The following is a 17,886-nucleotide window of genomic DNA, read 5'->3' as shown; positions in this document are numbered from 1 at the left end:
AATATTCTACTCTGCATAATTAACTCAACGATGCAAAAAATCTCCTTCTTTCGACTAACAACCATAATTTAATCATTGCTGGATCAAATTGTAATTATGTAAAAACATTTAGAGGCCGTTTGCGGTAAAACTATAGAAGTACGTTTGAATGTGAAGTTGTGAACCAAATTCCGACGCAATACTACATGGCTAGGGCTGCTTATGAACACACACACCTCTTCTCTATAACAATAGTCTTGGCCTCCATCTTCTCATTTGAAACAAAATCATTCACGCAAACCTCTATTTTTCTTCCCTATTCACACACATGATCTAAAACAATCTCATCCCTTGAAAGATCGATCCTTGTCTCCGAAACTTATCTCAAATTTATCCAACCAAGTGAAAAACTAAACCCCTACTTCTAGAAAAATCCACCATCCAATGTAAACTAACCCTTGCTCTCGACAATGTTGTTTTTTTAAGAAAATAAAACCAATATGGAGTTTATATATATGATACTTGGACTGAGAGTTTTTAAAATTTGTTCATTAATACCTGTTTGTTTTTCAATTGGTCAATGAAAACAATAATTATTGTTGGGTCAAATGGTAGTTATGTAAAAACATATACAGGTAGTTAAATGTTATATATCCCGGTCAAACTATAGACGTACCTTTGAATGTGAACCAAATTCCAACGCAATACTACATGGTTAGGGCTACTTATGACACCCCCTATAACAATAGTCTTGCCCCCCATCTTCTCTTTTGAAGCAAAATCCTTCACGCAGACCCCTATTTTTCTTCCCTATTCACATACATGATTTAAAACAATCTCATCCCTTGAAAGATCGATCCTTGTCTTCGAAACTGCTCTCAAATTTATCCAACCAAATGAAAAACTAAACCCCTACTTCTAGAAAAATCTACAATTAAATGGAAACTAACCCTTGCTCTCGACAATGTTGTTAGAATTAAGATTTAATTTAATTTGGATTGATGGGGTCAAGATTAAGTTTATCAATATGATCTTTTGAGGTTTCTTGTTATCATTCATGTTACCTATATGTTTTAATGCAAACGATATTTTGCAGATAAATAACCTTATTTATTATCACTATCCTCGTTAAACTCATCACCCTTCCACAAATGCACTCTCCCTCCACCCCACTAATTTACTCGCAAAATAAAACACCAGCCACTGTGGTTAGTTCTTACTACTTGAAACAACCAACAATCCACTACCACTATCACTACCTTTCTGTTACGTTTTACATTTAAGAAGTCATAAATCACATTCACCTCCATAAAACACCAATTTACTCCGGATGATATATATGGATCCTCGTCTCCCTTATCGAAGACAATTTATTTCTCCTTCAACTAAGATCAAAAGTTTAAGAAGTAATCTTCCCTCTTATCTCTCTCCATTTCCCTTCCTAGTCTTTTTCTCATCCCCTCCCCTACCTTCATTCCAAATACTCAAACAAAGTGTTTGGGTACTATGTTTGTAAATTGAATAAGTTTGAATATTAAATATATACACGAACTTTGCTATTTATTTCATTTTGCATATATAAATCTTAGTACCTTCATCTCATTTTTATTGTCACTTTTTTCTTCAAATTTTATTATCTCATAATTATTATCCCCTTTCTAGATCTAGTAAGGAAAAACTTTAGTCAACCAACTCGTCGCAATCAACCTCATTCCCACTCGAAATAACCTTTAGCCCACTACTTAATCCCTTCGGTTCACACATAAAACGGTCTAAAATGCAAAGCTTTTATCTCTCTCTTGAAAAGTCCATCTAACTAACAGAAAACTATTTGCTACTTTCTGAACTTCATCATTTTTACATCCCGTAAAGATTAAGTTGAACATGACAAAAAAATGCATAAACTTAGGTTTTGTTTGATAACGACAGATTGAACAATTTTTTTTTAGCATTTTGAGAGTTTTTACACTATTTAAATAACAAATGTGTTATTTTGAGTGTTGATCATCGACATATTGAAATAGTAGATTGTGTTGTAATTTTCTGTTTTACATTATGACCTTTAATTAGTATATTATAAGAAAATAAAAATTGAGTTTTTTTTTTATATCTGAGAAAATAAAAGATCAAACTTTATCTTTAGCATATTTATAATTAATATTCTTCACTTAAAATATATAAATTTAAGCAAGTTCAAATAAGTTAGCTAAAAGTTATAAATCACAAATTGTACGAAACAGTATAATCATTTTTTTATTAATATGAAATAAATGTCTTAAACTTCATGAGAATATTAATGCGGTAAGGAACTATAGAAGATTTGGCAAGTATGTGACCCCCTTTTAGGTTTAATTTTTTTTATTTTTTTTTTATATTTTTGCCTAAAGGTGGTTAAAGTATCGTATTATGCATGACGAATATGTCTTACCCTTCCCCAATTCGTATCTCTCTCTAAATTATAGTGATGATGTGCTCAATTTACATAAAAATGAAAAAAATATATAGCATTAACAATAATTAGTTTGCTCCATATAATTGAATAGTACCGTTTTTTATGCTTGTAAATTTATCAGAAGAAAAGCTTGAGAGAGACGGTCTTCACTATGTTAGGGAAAGACTACTCTTACCCTTTTATTTGGTTTTCATGACTTTTTTTTTTTTTTTTAATAATGTTGATCGTTGCTTGAATTGAATCTTAACCTTATACATATTTCTATAATAAGTGTATCTAATATACCTTCAAGCCTCATTCAAATCTATTTTATTACTCGTGGTACCATTTTTACTTTAAATTGTAAAACAATCGCACAATAAAGTTTTTCAAAACATTTACTCATTTGTCATAATATTATATTTCGATTCGCAAATTAGCAGCAACTTTCTTTATCTTTTAATACTCCTTGAAAAATAGATATCAAACTTTGTACTTATCAATAATTTGTGAATATCTTATTTAAATTTTGATTAATATACTTTTATATAATGACAAATGAATGTAAATAATATAATAATAAATTATCAATAGAAGTTGAAGTGTATTGTGAGGGAAGTAACTTTAAAATTAGTAGGAGAAATACATACTCCCTCCAATTCTATGTATTCTTCCCTTTGTTTGTGGGCACGAGAATTAAGGAGAAAAATAAAATAAGAGTAAAAAGTTAGGTGGGGTTTGGTAGTAGGAGAGAGGGATGAATAATTATGAGTTAAATAAGAAATGGTGGGGCCAAAATATTAAGGAAAGTAATAAGATATGAGTAAAAGAGTTGGGTGGGGTTTGGTGATAGGAGAGAGAAATGAATAAAATAAGAGTAAAAGTTTCCAAAATAAGAAAGGGGAAGAAAACCTGAATAATCCGTTTTAGGAAATAGGGAAGAATATATAGAATAGGAGGGAGTATGATATTTGAAAAATAAACTTCGTATTATGTATAATTAAATATGACATTAGCAATAACAAAAGACGTAGGGGCATATTTCAGCGTTCATTTTACTTTTTACATGAGTAAATTCCATGTAGTACGTATTAGGAGAAATACATATGATATTTGAAAAATAAACTTCGTATTATGTATAATTAAATATGACATTAGCAATAACAAAAGACGTAGGGGCATATTTCAGCGTTCATTTTACTTTTTACATGAGTAAATTCCATGTAGTACGTATTATGCATGCACATTTGTCACAACCCAGTTCGCTCTAGGGCCTTTTAGCCTAATAATACCTCATTTTTTTTAATCGAAAGTTGTTATAAAATTGGATATTATAAATAAATCAAAGGTTTTTTTTCCTTCTAATTTAATAAAAAGTGAACAAATACTAATAAATATTTTTTTAATATTAATAAATTGCAGATAATTAATTTATTTCCCGTTTCTAATAATAAAATTGTAAAATAATTAATTACTTCTCCTTTCTAATAGGAAAATCATATTCCTAATTATAATAGAAAAAATTTAAATGATTATTATCTCCTAATTCTAATAGTATAATTAGAAAAAAAAAAGGCTTAATAAATTGTTAATTTATTTCCTATTTCTAATAGGAAAATTGTAAAATAATTAATTAATTCTCATTTCTAATAGGAAAATTATATTCCTAATTATAATAGAAAAATTATAAATAATTAATTATCTCCTAATTCTAATGCTAATAGTATAATTAGGAAAAAAAAGCCTCCTTTAGTTATATATATTGATATTGATTGATTGATTGATTCTGGAAAACTGAATATTTATCGTACTTATTTGCGTGCTTTTGGTATCCCTTTTATTGGCTGTGAGCCTGTGACTCATGACACTTATATTTATGGTACTTCTTTTATCTTATTGTAAATAGTTATTTGTCACCATTTTTGTTAGGATTAATTGATAAAAATACTCTGAACTATTCGGATACTGCTCAAAATACTCTAAATTCTGTTTTAACTCCTAATAAAACCAACAATTATACCCATTTGCTCATACTATAATAGGTCGACCGTCGACCTAATAAACAGGTCACCATTCTTTTTAAACCATTTTCACCTATCTTTTCTTTTTCCTGTAAATTTTTTTACCTTTTTTTTCTTACTTTTTCACCTAATCTCCATTAATACCTCAGTTGTTCTTCAAGATGCCATTGATGAACCTCACCATTATTCTTCATTGATCACTTCTTTCACCTTATATTGCTCGCGAACAATCTTGTGGTTGATCTTTTTCTTTTTTCGCACAAGATTAATCTCATTAAAACACACAAATTGCATAAAACTCACAAATTAGGGTACGCAGCTTCATCATCCGCAGCAGTCCGATTCAAAAACTTATTATTACTCGATCCTGCTGTGTAACGATATCGTTTCGGTTGGTAATTAAGAATATGAGAGCGAAGATCAATAAATTCCTCTTAATCGCCAAGAATGTCACGTGATTCGATTTTGCGGAATTTGAGCTCCAGATTTTTGCAGATTGAGGATGAGATTCTGGAGTCAATATGAAATTAACTATGTATATCTGCATTAAATTTTAATTGAGAGATGAAATTGGGGATTTTGTATACCTTAATTGGTGAAGTAAAGAGGTTGCAGGTTTGGATTCTTCGAAAAGGTGTGTAATTGTTAGGTTTATTGGTAGTTAAAACATAGTTTAGAGTATTTTGAGCAGTTAGAGTATTTCTATCAATTAATCCTTTTTATTACTAATACACTCTTTTATATTACTCCATAATATACCCATTTTATTATGGGTAATGCTAAATACAACTCAGTTATATTTAAGCATTAAATACCTTCTAATTTGGGTATTGATTTAGGAATTAAGAACTAAATTACACATTAACCAATACAATTAATGCATATACTAGTTTTTGAACCCGTGCACTGCACGGGTTAATGCATATACTAGTTTTTGAACCCGTGCACTGCACGGGTGATAAAGAAAAGTTTTATTGAAGGTTAAAACTTGCGTAATTTTTAGATTTAGTAAATAACTAAATTTTAGAAATACTTTGTCTAGCCATACATCTTTGATGGGTTTATGTTGGATTAGTTTTATTCGAAGTATTCTGCTTTTTTTTCTCGACTTATTTTACTTATGAGAGGTGAAATCGAAAAAGTGAATATAAAATTATTTAGATTTCATAACATGTTTATTTACGCAATAAACAGTGAAATTTACTCATTGTTTTACATTTTTTTTTATCATATTACCTCTCTTATTTTCACCTCTTAATTTCTTACCTTCTCTCTTATTTCCTCTCCCACCCATCATCGCCCGAATATCACTAACCGACTAACTCGAGATCTACCAGCAGACCCTCCACTACAGTGGTGACCACATCTAAGAGCTCGGACCACGACGTCTCACTCAACCCCTATCACAGATGCCCCCTACACCCAATCCGCCAACCTTTAAACCATATCATACATCCTCCAATTATTATACCCCCTCTTGCCCCCCTTCCCCATCTCGTACGTCCTGTATCTCCATCATAACCATCATCCCAGCTCCACCTCATGTATGACCCCAAGCCCTTCTTGTAACCTTATGTGACTCCGCACCACATCATTATCCATCCATCGCGATCCCTCCTATATCACGACCTCCCACCACCAACACCGCCTATTCATTCTTCAAGTCGCCAAATACTAAACTTTTTATTTCTTTTATTTTGTTTATTGAGTCATGTTGACACATACCTTTCAATATTGTAAATCATTTTGACATGCAACGCAGTTACTGTGAGATATTTAAAATGGAAGATTAAACAATGTGAGAATGTAAATCGCCTTTTTCACCAACAATAATTTTGAAGAAAGTAACACAATTAGCAAATCAATCCACATATTCGAACCCATCTCAATATAGTACCTGCGAGGTTACTGTTAAGCTCTCGAAATTATCTCCACGTACATCGTATGCTGAGCTCAACCCGACATCCCCATTTGTCTTACCATGGCGAATCCCACCGCTTTCGACTTAGCATTAGCCTCGGAGTCATCTTTTCACTGTGTTAGTTTTAGTCTTATTTCATTAACTCTGCTACTCCATATACTACGAATAAGTTTGAAGTATTGTAACTTCAAACTTATATATGCATGGTAATAAATATCTTGACCGCGCGTGTATTGTAACTTGTTTGTGTGTAGATATTATTTCCAATTCACTTTCCTATTTTAATTGTAATTTGTACACTTTCCTTATTCTAGAGTTTTTTTATCCTTAGGTTATTGTATTGTCTCTACTGTATAACAAAACCGTATTGTATATTTATGCTCGGCCGTAATTGGATTTACTATATATGTACCTCCTTATTCATTCACACATTCAACCAAGTTCTTCAACTCTTAGTCTCGAGTTTTAGATCGAAGTTTTACACTCAGAGAATATGATGACCGATTGCAATAACCCAAAACATGGGGATAGGCTCTCTGATTTACCGGATTTTATCATACATCATATAATTTCTTATTTAAATACAGAAGAGGCGTATAGAACTAGCGTCTTGTCTAAAAGATGGAATCAAGTCTTCACTACGAACCCAATTCTTGATTTTTATTATTATAAATTTTCTGATGAAACTGCTTCAAGACTTTTGGAATATATAGACACTAGAATGCAAAGATTTTCGAAAGAAAAACTGCGTATAACGAAGTTCAGACTTCCATATAAAGCTACTGAATTACTGTTGGGTTGCAAAGTTGACGAGTGGCTTGAAATAGCCTTGCGTAACCGAGTTGCGGAAATTGTACTTGAAGGTACTGCTGATTACAAATTACCCCGTACTCTGTTTTGTGCTAAGTCGTTAAGACACCTTCATTGTTCTAATGTCGAGATACCCTACTATGAAGTCGTGGATCTTGTCTCTCTCGAGTATTTGAGTTTAAGTCATGTCGTCATAGAGGAGCGTATGCTATTTCATATTGTTAGTTTCTGTCTGTTACTGAAAGACTTGTGTATATCATTTTGCCCCGGCTTCAAAAATATAGTGATTCCACGTCATAGTAAACTGGAGGATCTCTATTTTGATGGAGACGTACCTGAAGACGGGAGAGTCATTCTCGAGACTTCTAGTCTTAAGTCTTTTAAGTACAATGCCGACGACGAGAGCCCTTGGCCGATTATCTCAAATCCTTGTTTATTGAGAAATTTGAGGCATCTGCTTGTAAATAATGTATCTATTACAGGCGAGGATCTTGCTAAACTACTTCAGGAGGAACTCATCTCGCTAGAGAAATTGGAGTTTATTGGGTGTGATATGCTGACGAATATCAAAATATCGCATACCCAACTAAAAGAAATTGGCTTTTATGAATGCTACAGTTTGTTAAATATTGTGATTGATGCTCCAAATTTGAACAAGTTCAAATTTCATGGCTATATAGAACCGCCTTTATCTATCACCATTCATAGTCATGCCAATTATTGTAACATCCATGTCCTTACAAAGGGTGGCTATCTTGATACTGACGGATTTTTCATATTAAAGAAGCTCTTGAAAGGACTAAACAGCTGCAATGTTTTGAAAATCATATCGCGCGAAGAACCATTTAAGGTATGGGAAATGAGCTGCGTATAATTAATTGTTTAGATTTAGATGTTTTCATTAGCTTTGCTTACAAACTCTTATGACTGTGTTCTTCAAGTCTAATGAAGAAGAAGAAGAAGAAGAAGGCGGAAATGTTGATCTTGGACCACCTTGTGATATCAGAATGCTGAAGTTAAACCTGTTCGCATATTCGGAAGTTTCAAGCTCCTCGCTTTCAGCTTTTTTAAATGGTTTATTCTGGACTTGCCATCCTCCTATAATTTCTTTGCGAGTTCATTCTAGTTGTCATAAATTGACACTTGAGGTAGGTTCATGTTTTTGCTACGCCTTGTGTTATTTTCAATCGAATTAGGGGTTGATTTTTATTTATGCAAATGTGTATCCTTTCTTAACAAGGTTAATAAACGAAAGTCGAACATTTGTTAGTTCACAAAGTAACCATTGTAAGATCTCACCCTCAGAATGGTAACAAATTAACTTCTAATCCGAGTTTATTCGACATTGATCTACGAAGGAAACTTGGGTCAATATATATGCTTGGTAACGGGTTTTATATTCAGCTCTGTATTCAGTTGTATCTCTTTTATTGGTATCACAATTTGTTGTTGTTTTGCAGACTTTGCTGAATAACCTGGTGGATATGGTCAAATGTTTGGAACATCCTCTCAAACGGATTGAAGTTGAAGAGACTAATAATGACTCTAAGTACCTCAAAGTACAGTTGAGACTATGTTGGTGAAGAATTACAGTCTCTCAGTCTCGAGTTGATGGCGCTGCAAGTTTCGTATAGTATAGTAGGACGTTAACAGGTTGACAAAACGTTGTGTCAAGCAAGATATCACAATTTCAATAAGCGTTATTATCAGTTTGTTTTTTCTTGATTTCTTGTGATACCCAAGATACTATTACTCGTAAATATTCAACAATTTTGTACCGAGGCTAAATTAAGAAAAACGTTAATTTAGAAATTCTATACTTTACTCGTCGATCATCAATATTAATATCTTTCAGTTGGCATTGATAAAAATTACTATGAATTTTGATATTCTTAATATAGTCCAAAGACGAATTAATCAAGATCTCAGATATTCTCTTATTATCGAGAATATTAAAGATTCTATTGAGTTGTGGTCTTGTGGATAGTGTCCGACCCACAGTCCAGAACTTCATTAAAACAAATACAATCTCCTTCACCTTTCCTACGTTACTGTACCACTAGTGCATACCATCTGTTCGACGAAATTACTCAGTGAAAATGAATCCCAATTGCAAGAAACCGAGATATGGGCAGTTGAACAATGTTGACAGGCTCTCAAATTTACCGGATTTTATCATATATCGTATCCTTTCTTTACTGGATTCAAGACAGAGGTATAGAACTAGCATCTTGTCGAAAAGATGGGCTCGTCTTGCAGCTACGACTCCATTTCTTGAGTTTCATTATGACAGGACTTGGCAGCTGCAATATTCTGAAAATTGCGCTAAACGATGATTCTGATCCGGTATTTTATACTCGTAAATTTTTTAGAGTTGGAATAAATGTCTATACTAATTGAACTAACAGATTTTTATGGCTGTATACTATGAAGGATCTATGTGATGCTATCAAATTTAATGAAGAAGAACTCGGAGATAATAATCTTCTACCTCCACGCGATAATAATCTTACCCTCCGTGATTGGGAACTCTTAAGATCAACTGTTTCAGGACTTTCAGCATTTCTGAATGGTTTATTGTGGACGTGCCACCCTGATTTTTTTTCTTTTCGAGTTCACTTGAATGACCCGAATTTAACGATCCAGGTATGTTCATTTTCAATACAATAGCTGAACATGTATTGTTGTCTTATCCAGCATTCTTTTTGGTTTTTGGAATAGCCAACTTTTCTTTTTGCGTAATCTGTAGCTTTTTAAGGCAACGGAACTACCTGCGGCTGCGCCCCTAGACGTGAATCACATACCCATGATTGATTGATTAATTTGGCATTAGGCCTGAGTTCATCTGCATTATATATACCTTGTTGAATTGTATTTCTCGACTTTTAAAATAGGTATTTATAAATATATCTTGTGCGGAGATGATGAGAATCCTACCTAGCTTCCATATTCTGTTTGTAAATATTATTACCAAATTCTATTCACTTTCCTTGTTATAGAGTTCTTGTATCTATAGGTTATTCTATTGACTTTACTATTAACAAAATCGTATATTTTTAGGCAACCCTAATTGATTCTACTTTATAACTACCATCTTCATTCATTACAAATAGATACGGGGTGCACTCTACCTGTTTCGACGGAATTCCTCGGAGAATATGATGACCGATTGCAATAACTCAAAACATGGGCAGTTTAATTGTATGGATAGGCTCTCAGATTTACCGGATTTTATCATACATCGGATAATTTCTTATTTGTATACGAAAGAGGCGTATAGAACTAGCGTCTTGTCGAAAAGATGGAATCAAGTCTTCATTACGAACCCAATTCTGGATTTTTTTCATTATGATTTTCCAAAGGACATGATTCCAAGATACTTGGAATATATAGATGCTAGAATGCAAAAAATTTCAAAAGAAAATCTGCGTATAGAAACGTTTGAACTTGCACTTCGCGATACTGATTTACTGTTGGGTTGCAAAGTTGACGAGTGGCTTGAAATAGCCGTGCGTAACCAAGTTGCGGGAATTCTACTTGAAGGCCCTGATAACTACAAATTACCCCGTTTTCTATTTTGTGCTAAGTCGTTAACACATCTTGATTGTCATAAGGTCGAGATACCCTACTATGAAGATGTGGATCTTGTGTCTCTCGAGTTTTTGCGTTTAGGTGGTGTCGTAGTAGAGGAGCGTATGCTATTTCATATTGTTAGTTCATGTCTGAACCTGAAAGACTTGCATCTCTCATTTTGCTCTGGCATAAAAAATTTAGTGATTCCGCGACATAGTAAATTGGAGTATCTCTATATTGATGGAGATGTACCTGAAGACGGGAGAGTCATTCTCGAGACTTCTAGTCTTAGGTCTTTTGAGTACAATATCAACGGCATGAACCCTTGGCCGATTATCTCAAATCGTGGTTTATTGAGAAATTTGAGGCATCTTTTTGTAAGTGGTCTTTCTATTATAAGTGAGGATCTTGCTAAACTACTGCAGGAGGAACTCACCTCGCTAGAGAAATTGGAGTTTATTGGCTGTCATATACCGACGAGTATCAAAATATCGCATACCCAACTAAAACAAATTTGCTTTTATGAATGCAACAATTTGTTAAATGTTGTGATTGATGCTCCAAATTTGAAGAAGTTCAAATTTCATGGCAAAATACGCCCGCCCTTGTCTATCACTATTCATAGTCAAGCCAGCTGTACCATCCATGTCCGTACAAAGGCTCGCTATCTTGATACTGATGGATTTTTCATATTGAAGAAGCTCTTGAAAGGACTAAACAGCTGCAATGTTCTGAAAATATTCTTGTATGACGATTCATCTGAGGTATCGCAAATGAGCTGCATATAATTGTTTAGATTAGACTATGAGTTGATGTTTTCATTAGATTTGCTAACGAATTGTTTTGGTTGTGTTCTTCAAGTCTGATGGAGATGGAGATGGAGATGGAGATGGAGATGGAGATGGAGATGGTGATGGTGATGGTGATAGTGATGGAGATGGAGATGGAGATGGAGATGGTGATGGTGAAGAAGAAGAAGAAGAAGAAGAAGAAGAAGAAGAAGAAGAAGAAGAAGAAGAAGAAGAAGAAGAAGAAGAAGGAGAAGGAGAAGAAGGAAATGCTGAACTTGGACCCCCTTGTGATATCGGAGAGCTGAAGCTGTTAAATTGCAAACTCTCAAGCTCCTCGCTTTCAGCATTTTTAAATGATTTATTCTGGACATGTCACCCTACTGTAATTTCTTTGCGAGTTGAGTCTGGCTGTCGTAAATTGACAGTTGAGGTATGTTCTTGTTTTGTTTATTCAAATTGCTCCAGTGATGGTTAAAGGCTAACGAGTGAGTCTCGATGACTCACCAAACACAGTTTCTTTGTTTGAATGAAGAGATTTGGTGAAATCCCACCTTAATGTGTATCCTTGCGTTACAAGGTTAATAAACGAACGTCAAAAATTTCTAAGTTCACACCGTACCATTGTAAAGAAATTTGGGTCAATATATATGTTTGGTAATGGGTTTTACAACGAGTTGTGTATTCGACTCTATCTCTGTTACTGAACTCACATTTGTTGTTTTGCAGCCTTTGCTGAATGAGCCGGTGGAGATGGTCAAATGTTTGACACATCCTTTGAAACGGATTGAAGTTGAAGAAACTAATAGTGGCTCTGATTCCCTCGAAGTACAGTTGAGATTGTGTTGGTGAAGAATTAAAGTCTCTCGGTCTCGAGTTGATGGCGCTGCAAGTTTCGTGTAGTACGATATGAACTATATCAGTTTTTCTAACCGTTTGGGCATAGCATGCTGTTTGGTTTGTTACAATTTTTTGGTTATCAAGGTTATTAATCAAACTATTTATCATTTTAGCACTCGTTTGAAACTAATTATCGTCAATAAATCCACGTTTATCATTTTTTTGGGTAATAAAGATTATTTCGATGCGACATATTCCGTGATTTGACAGTTGACACACCCCCCAAAAAAAAAACCATATACACACAGAAACAGTTACTTATAAAAATAATTTTTCCAAATAATATCTTCCATACAAAAGTTAGGCGGCTTGGTTAATTGGTTTTCTCATTACAATCAGTCAAGTATTCTAATGTCTAACCGTTAATTTCACATTTAGTGTGTGCACATCACCTGTTCCACGAAATTCCTGACTGAAAATGATACCTGTTTCCAAGAAATCAAAAACTGGGCAGTTCAATTCTAAGGATAGGTTCTCAGATTTACCGGATTTTATCATACATCACATCATTTCTTATCTGGGTACCAAAGAGGCGTATAGAACTAGCGTCTTGTCGAAAAGATGGACTCAAATTTCCGCTACTAACCCAGTTCTAGAGTTTCATCATTACAGGTTTTCTCGCGGAACTACTGCAGCATTATTGGAATATATCGATATCAGAATGCAAAAATATTCGAAAGAAAACTTTCGTATAAAGACGCTCACACTTGCATTCCCGAATAGTTGCATCGAATTTGCTTGCAAAGTCGATGAATGGCTTGGAATAGCCGCAAGAAACCGTGTTGAGAAATTTGTTCTTACAAGTGTTGCTGATTACAAATTACCCCAAATTTTGTTTTCTGCTAGGTCGTTAAGGATTCTTGAATGTACAAAGGTCGAGATACCTTACTATGAATCCATTGATCTTGCGTCTCTCGAGTCTTTGGAATTATGTGATGTGGTTATCGAGGAGCGTATGTTGTGTCACATTGTTAAGTCTTGCCTGTTACTGAAAGATTTGCGGCTGTCAGATTGCTCTGGCTTCAAAAGTATCGTGATTCCTCAGTGTAGTAAGCTGGAGTTGCTCGATATATCTGAAACTTTACCTACAGATGGGAGAGTCATTCTCGAAACTTCTAGTCTTAAGGTGTTTTGTTACATACCCAAGCATTCTAATCGCGCTAACCCTTGGCCGATTACATCAAAGGGTGGTTTGTTGAGAAATTTGAGGTTTATAAACATCGCTACTGTTGATATCACAGACGAGGTTTTTGCTAAACTACTACCTGAACTCACCTCGCTAGAGAATTTGGTGTTTTGGGGCTGTCACAAGCTGACGAGTATCATAATATCAAGTACTCAGATAAAGGATATTCGCTTCAATGATTGCTGCAGTTTGTGCGATGTTTTGATTGATGCTCCAAGTTTGATAAATTTCAAATTTAATGGCGAACTAGACTCGTCCTTATGTATCACCATTCGCAGTGAAGCCAGTTGCAACGTCTCTTTCCACACACTACCCGTTTATCTTGATACTGACGGGTTTTTCAAACTGAAGAAGGTTTTGGCAGGAATAAACAACTGCAATGTTTTGAAACTCCTACTGCTCAAAGAGTCAATTAAGGTATTGCATTCTGCAAATGAACTGCTTATAATTGTTTAGACTATAAGCGAATATTTTTGATTTGTTCTAATAAAACTTTATGGCTATGTACTATGAAGAACAATTGTGATGACGTCGAATTTGATGAAGAAGCAGTCAGGAATGCTGATCTTGGACCCCCATGTGTTATCAGAAAGTTGAAGTTAACCCTCTCATCTTGGATACTCTCAAAATCCTCGCTTTCAGCTTTACTAGATGGTTTATTCTGGACCTGCCATCTCGATATAATTTCTTTACGAGTTCATTTAAGATCTTATAGCTTGACAATCCCGGTATGGTCATGTTTTCAATTTCTTTCATTTTCGGTCGACCTGGCGGTTGATCATTGTTTATTTCTAGTAGTACCAAAACTCGCTAATTTTTGGCTTTGGGGTGTTGATAGGGTCAAGCAAAGTTACTCATTCTGTTATTTTGCGCCTCCTATGTTATGAGTCGAAGTACCAGTCAGTTGCCAGTTGGTTCAGTAACTCAGTAACTGACACAGTTTCCGTTATGAAGCCTCCTATGTTGATAGGGTCAAGCAAAGTTACTCATTCTGTTATTTTGCCGAAAACACATCTTACTGCTACAAACTAGGCTACCCTCGAAAGAGAAATATTCCGCTGTTTGGCTCTCAATTCAAATTTATGTTGGTATAAGAGGAGTCGTCTCATTGAACTCATATCGGTTGTTTTGCAGGATTTGATCAGTAAACTGGAGGATATGACCAAATGTTGGAGGCATCCATTGAAACGCGTTGAAGTTGAAGGTGCTAATTGCTCAAATTTACTCGTGTTAAGGAAGCTCGATGTACAGTTGAGACTGTATTGGTGAATAGGGTTTGAGTCTCTCAGCCTCGACAGTTGACATTGACAGGCCAGCAGAGCGTTCAAGGTAGATATCATAGTTTCAGTAGACAATTACATTTGCTACTTTTTGTATGAGCCACAATTGCTTACATTTGATCTTGCAATTGGAGTTTTTTTTTCAATATAGGCGATTTTCACTAATTAAACAACGAAATGGGTCGAATCTCAAATTAATTACCCAAAATGGGTCCACGTCATACCCGAAGCTAGGTTCGTATCTAAGTCGCCATCTCGGTCAGCGACCTCGCCAAGGAGCATGGCGACTTGAATTCAGTATATGACTCAATTTTTGCCAAATTTTATGGAAGTCGGGGCGATTTGGTCTGATGGTCGTCATCTCCCTTGGCGACTTCCTTCTTTGTATGACTTGAATGGCGACTTGAATTCAGTATATGACTTCGACACAAGTCGCCACCCGCCCTGGCGACTTGACCCCTCACACTAGCTTCGTCAATACCAAGCCTACGTGGACCCATTTTCGACAATTAATTGAGACTCGACCCATCTCCCTTAAACTAAAAGAATAAGAAAACTGAAAATTTTCCCGCCTAAATGCTTTTACTAAGAAATTGGGCCTAACTTTATCTAGATATGTATTGGACCTAATATATGGTCTTTATGTGTCAAAGTATCTTATCAAACAACGCAGCTTTTATAGTTGGGCCAAATTTATTTTATTCATTATTATCTCATCAGTCAAATATATGTATTTTAAATGTCGTAAATTTTCTATTTAAAACATATGCAGATTTTACTCATATTGTTAAAATCAGTGTGTCCTTTTCACTTTTTTATTCTTTAAATTTTTTACTCCGTTTAAATTATTACTCTGTATATTGTAACAAAAATTACAAAAATAGTTATATGCTTCAAATGCGTAAAAATAAGCATAAGTTTTTGTAATTAAACTAACAATCTTCTTTTTTTAATCATAAATTTATTCTGAGTAAAAATGTAAAATTCGTTCTATTTTAATTCTTAGTATTTTTACACATTAACAATTGTAGATAATTACAAATAAAATTCAAAGTTCATTTATATATTACAAGTATTATTATTAGCTCTAATTGTTAAATTCTCTACACATGACATTCTAAAATACCGTGCATTCGCACGGGCTCTATACTAGTTTTGATAATTAATTGGGGAAAATCGCCTATTTTGGAAAAAAATTCTCGCAATTATGTAAGAAGAATTTCAATCCCGTTCAGATTTGTTATGAATTTAGTTGGCAGTAAAGATGCTTTAAAAGACTCCTTATTCTCGTAAGACGCCGAGTTTCTTCCGCACTTAGTTTTCAGCTAGAAGATCAAGAACAAAAGATTGTGAATGCAGTGTTGAAGGAGACGAGCGATGAATCAATAATCGTTGACCATAAAACAGAGAATCCTACCTAGCTTCCATATCTTGTTTGTAAATATTATTACCAAATTCACTTTCCTTGTTATAGAGTTCTTGCGTCTATATGTTATTCTATTGACTTTCCTATTAATAAAACCGTATCGTATATTTTTACGCAACCCTAATTGATTCTACTTTATATCTACCCTCTTCATTCATTAGTGAAATACACACTTTCAATCAATTTCTTCAACTCTTAAAAGTTTAGTTAGAAGTTTTACATATAGAGAATATATCATCTGCCTAATTCTCGTCTATGTAATATATTTAGTTATCGTATATATTTCCTATATCTCGCCTTGTATCTTTCCGTATCTTGTGTATATCTCGTATTCCTTATTTTGTAATTATGTAACCCTAGCATCCTAGTCTTGTAACCTACTATAAATATTGTATTCATGTTTCGTAAATAATACAAGTCATTCATCCTTCACATGGTATCAAGCCTTAACGATCCTCTACAAAAATTTTCCGACCTCACGTCATCTCAGGACCTCACGTCCAAACCTCCGACGGACACCAACCATGTCTCCCACCCCGTTTCACATTCCCAACGCCGCCGAACCCAAGAACCCGCTCACCCTTGTCACGTTCAATAACTGCACCCAACTCAAGGACACCATCACCTTTCGCCAATGGCGCTTTCAAGTCCGTGCTATCATGAACGGCCTTGAGCTATTTGGTTTCCTTGACGGCACCACTACACCCCCCGCTGAAACACTAACCACCGAACCCACCCCACCCGACACCAAAACCGCTATCATTCCCAATCCGGCCTACTCCACTTGGTATCGCCAAGATCAACTCATTCTTGGTGCCCTTGCTAGAACCCTAGCCCCACCCGTTGCTGCCCTTATCGTAAACGACTCTACCTCTCACGCTGCCTGGACTACCCTCACCAAAACCTTCGCTAACTCATCCCGCGGCCACCGCCTCCAAATCAAAGACCGTCTTGAAAACATATCCCACACCAATATGACCATAACCGAGTACATGACCGCAATCAAAGCATGCACCGATGACCTTGCCCAATTAGAACGACCCATGGATGAGGACGATGTTACCAACAAAGTCCTCACCGGCCTAAACCAAAACACGTATCGATCCGTCATAGAAGCCATCCGAGCCCGCGACACACCCATATCCTTTGAAGCCCTACATGAAAAGCTTATCCAACAGGAATTACGCATCAAAAACTCGACCCCCAATCCGGAATTTACCCCCGCTGCCCCCGCTGCCAATTACCGTTCCCAAAACCGAACCCCGTATACTCCTCGCTATACACCCAACACGAACCAGAATACCACTCAAGCTAACCCGAACCCCGAATACAAAAACCCGTATAAAGGTCGTTGTCACTTTTGCGATGTTGTTGGTCACGTTGCCTCCAACTGTCGCCTTCTTCAAGAACGATATCCTATGGTAGTTTTCCTCACACGACAACCTCGTCAATCCCGTCCCAAAGCACACTCTGCCTCTCACGCACCCATCCCACCACCCCACGCCCGGACTGTTGACAGTGGCGCTTCTCATCACGTCACCGATGACCTAAACACACTCTCACTTCATTCC

At 35.2% G+C, this 17,886-nt stretch overlaps 1 protein-coding gene across 1 annotated transcript; it reads left to right on the top strand.

The window, feature by feature from the left end:
* The first annotated feature begins 12,812 nt into the window (after positions 1–12,812).
* LOC141609466 (F-box protein At4g09920-like) lies at positions 12,813–15,368 on the top strand. The gene is made up of 3 exons (XM_074428515.1): positions 12,813–14,026; positions 14,125–14,337; positions 14,744–15,368. Exons 1-3 carry the CDS (start codon positions 12,842–12,844, stop codon positions 14,876–14,878), a joined length of 1,533 nt encoding a protein of 510 aa, XP_074284616.1. The 5' UTR covers positions 12,813–12,841; the 3' UTR covers positions 14,879–15,368.
* Positions 15,369–17,886: the final 2,518 nt, after the last annotated feature.

Source organism: Silene latifolia, chromosome 10 (assembly GCF_048544455.1).
Source record: "Silene latifolia isolate original U9 population chromosome 10, ASM4854445v1, whole genome shotgun sequence".
Taxonomy (NCBI): domain Eukaryota; kingdom Viridiplantae; phylum Streptophyta; class Magnoliopsida; order Caryophyllales; family Caryophyllaceae; genus Silene; species Silene latifolia.
Note: the sequence above shows the minus strand (reverse complement) of the source record. Positions and strands in the feature narration are given on the sequence as shown.

Excerpts from the sequence above, each read along its gene's own strand:
- LOC141609466 (XM_074428515.1), top strand. The coding sequence starts at position 12,842 with ATGATACCTGTTTCCAAGAAATCAAAAACTGGGCAGTTCAATTCTAAG. Across the intron at positions 14,027-14,124 it reads TGCTCAAAGAGTCAATTAAG|AACAATTGTGATGACGTCGA; the intron begins GTATTGCATTCT and ends TGTACTATGAAG. Across the intron at positions 14,338-14,743 it reads CTTATAGCTTGACAATCCCG|GATTTGATCAGTAAACTGGA; the intron begins GTATGGTCATGT and ends GTTGTTTTGCAG.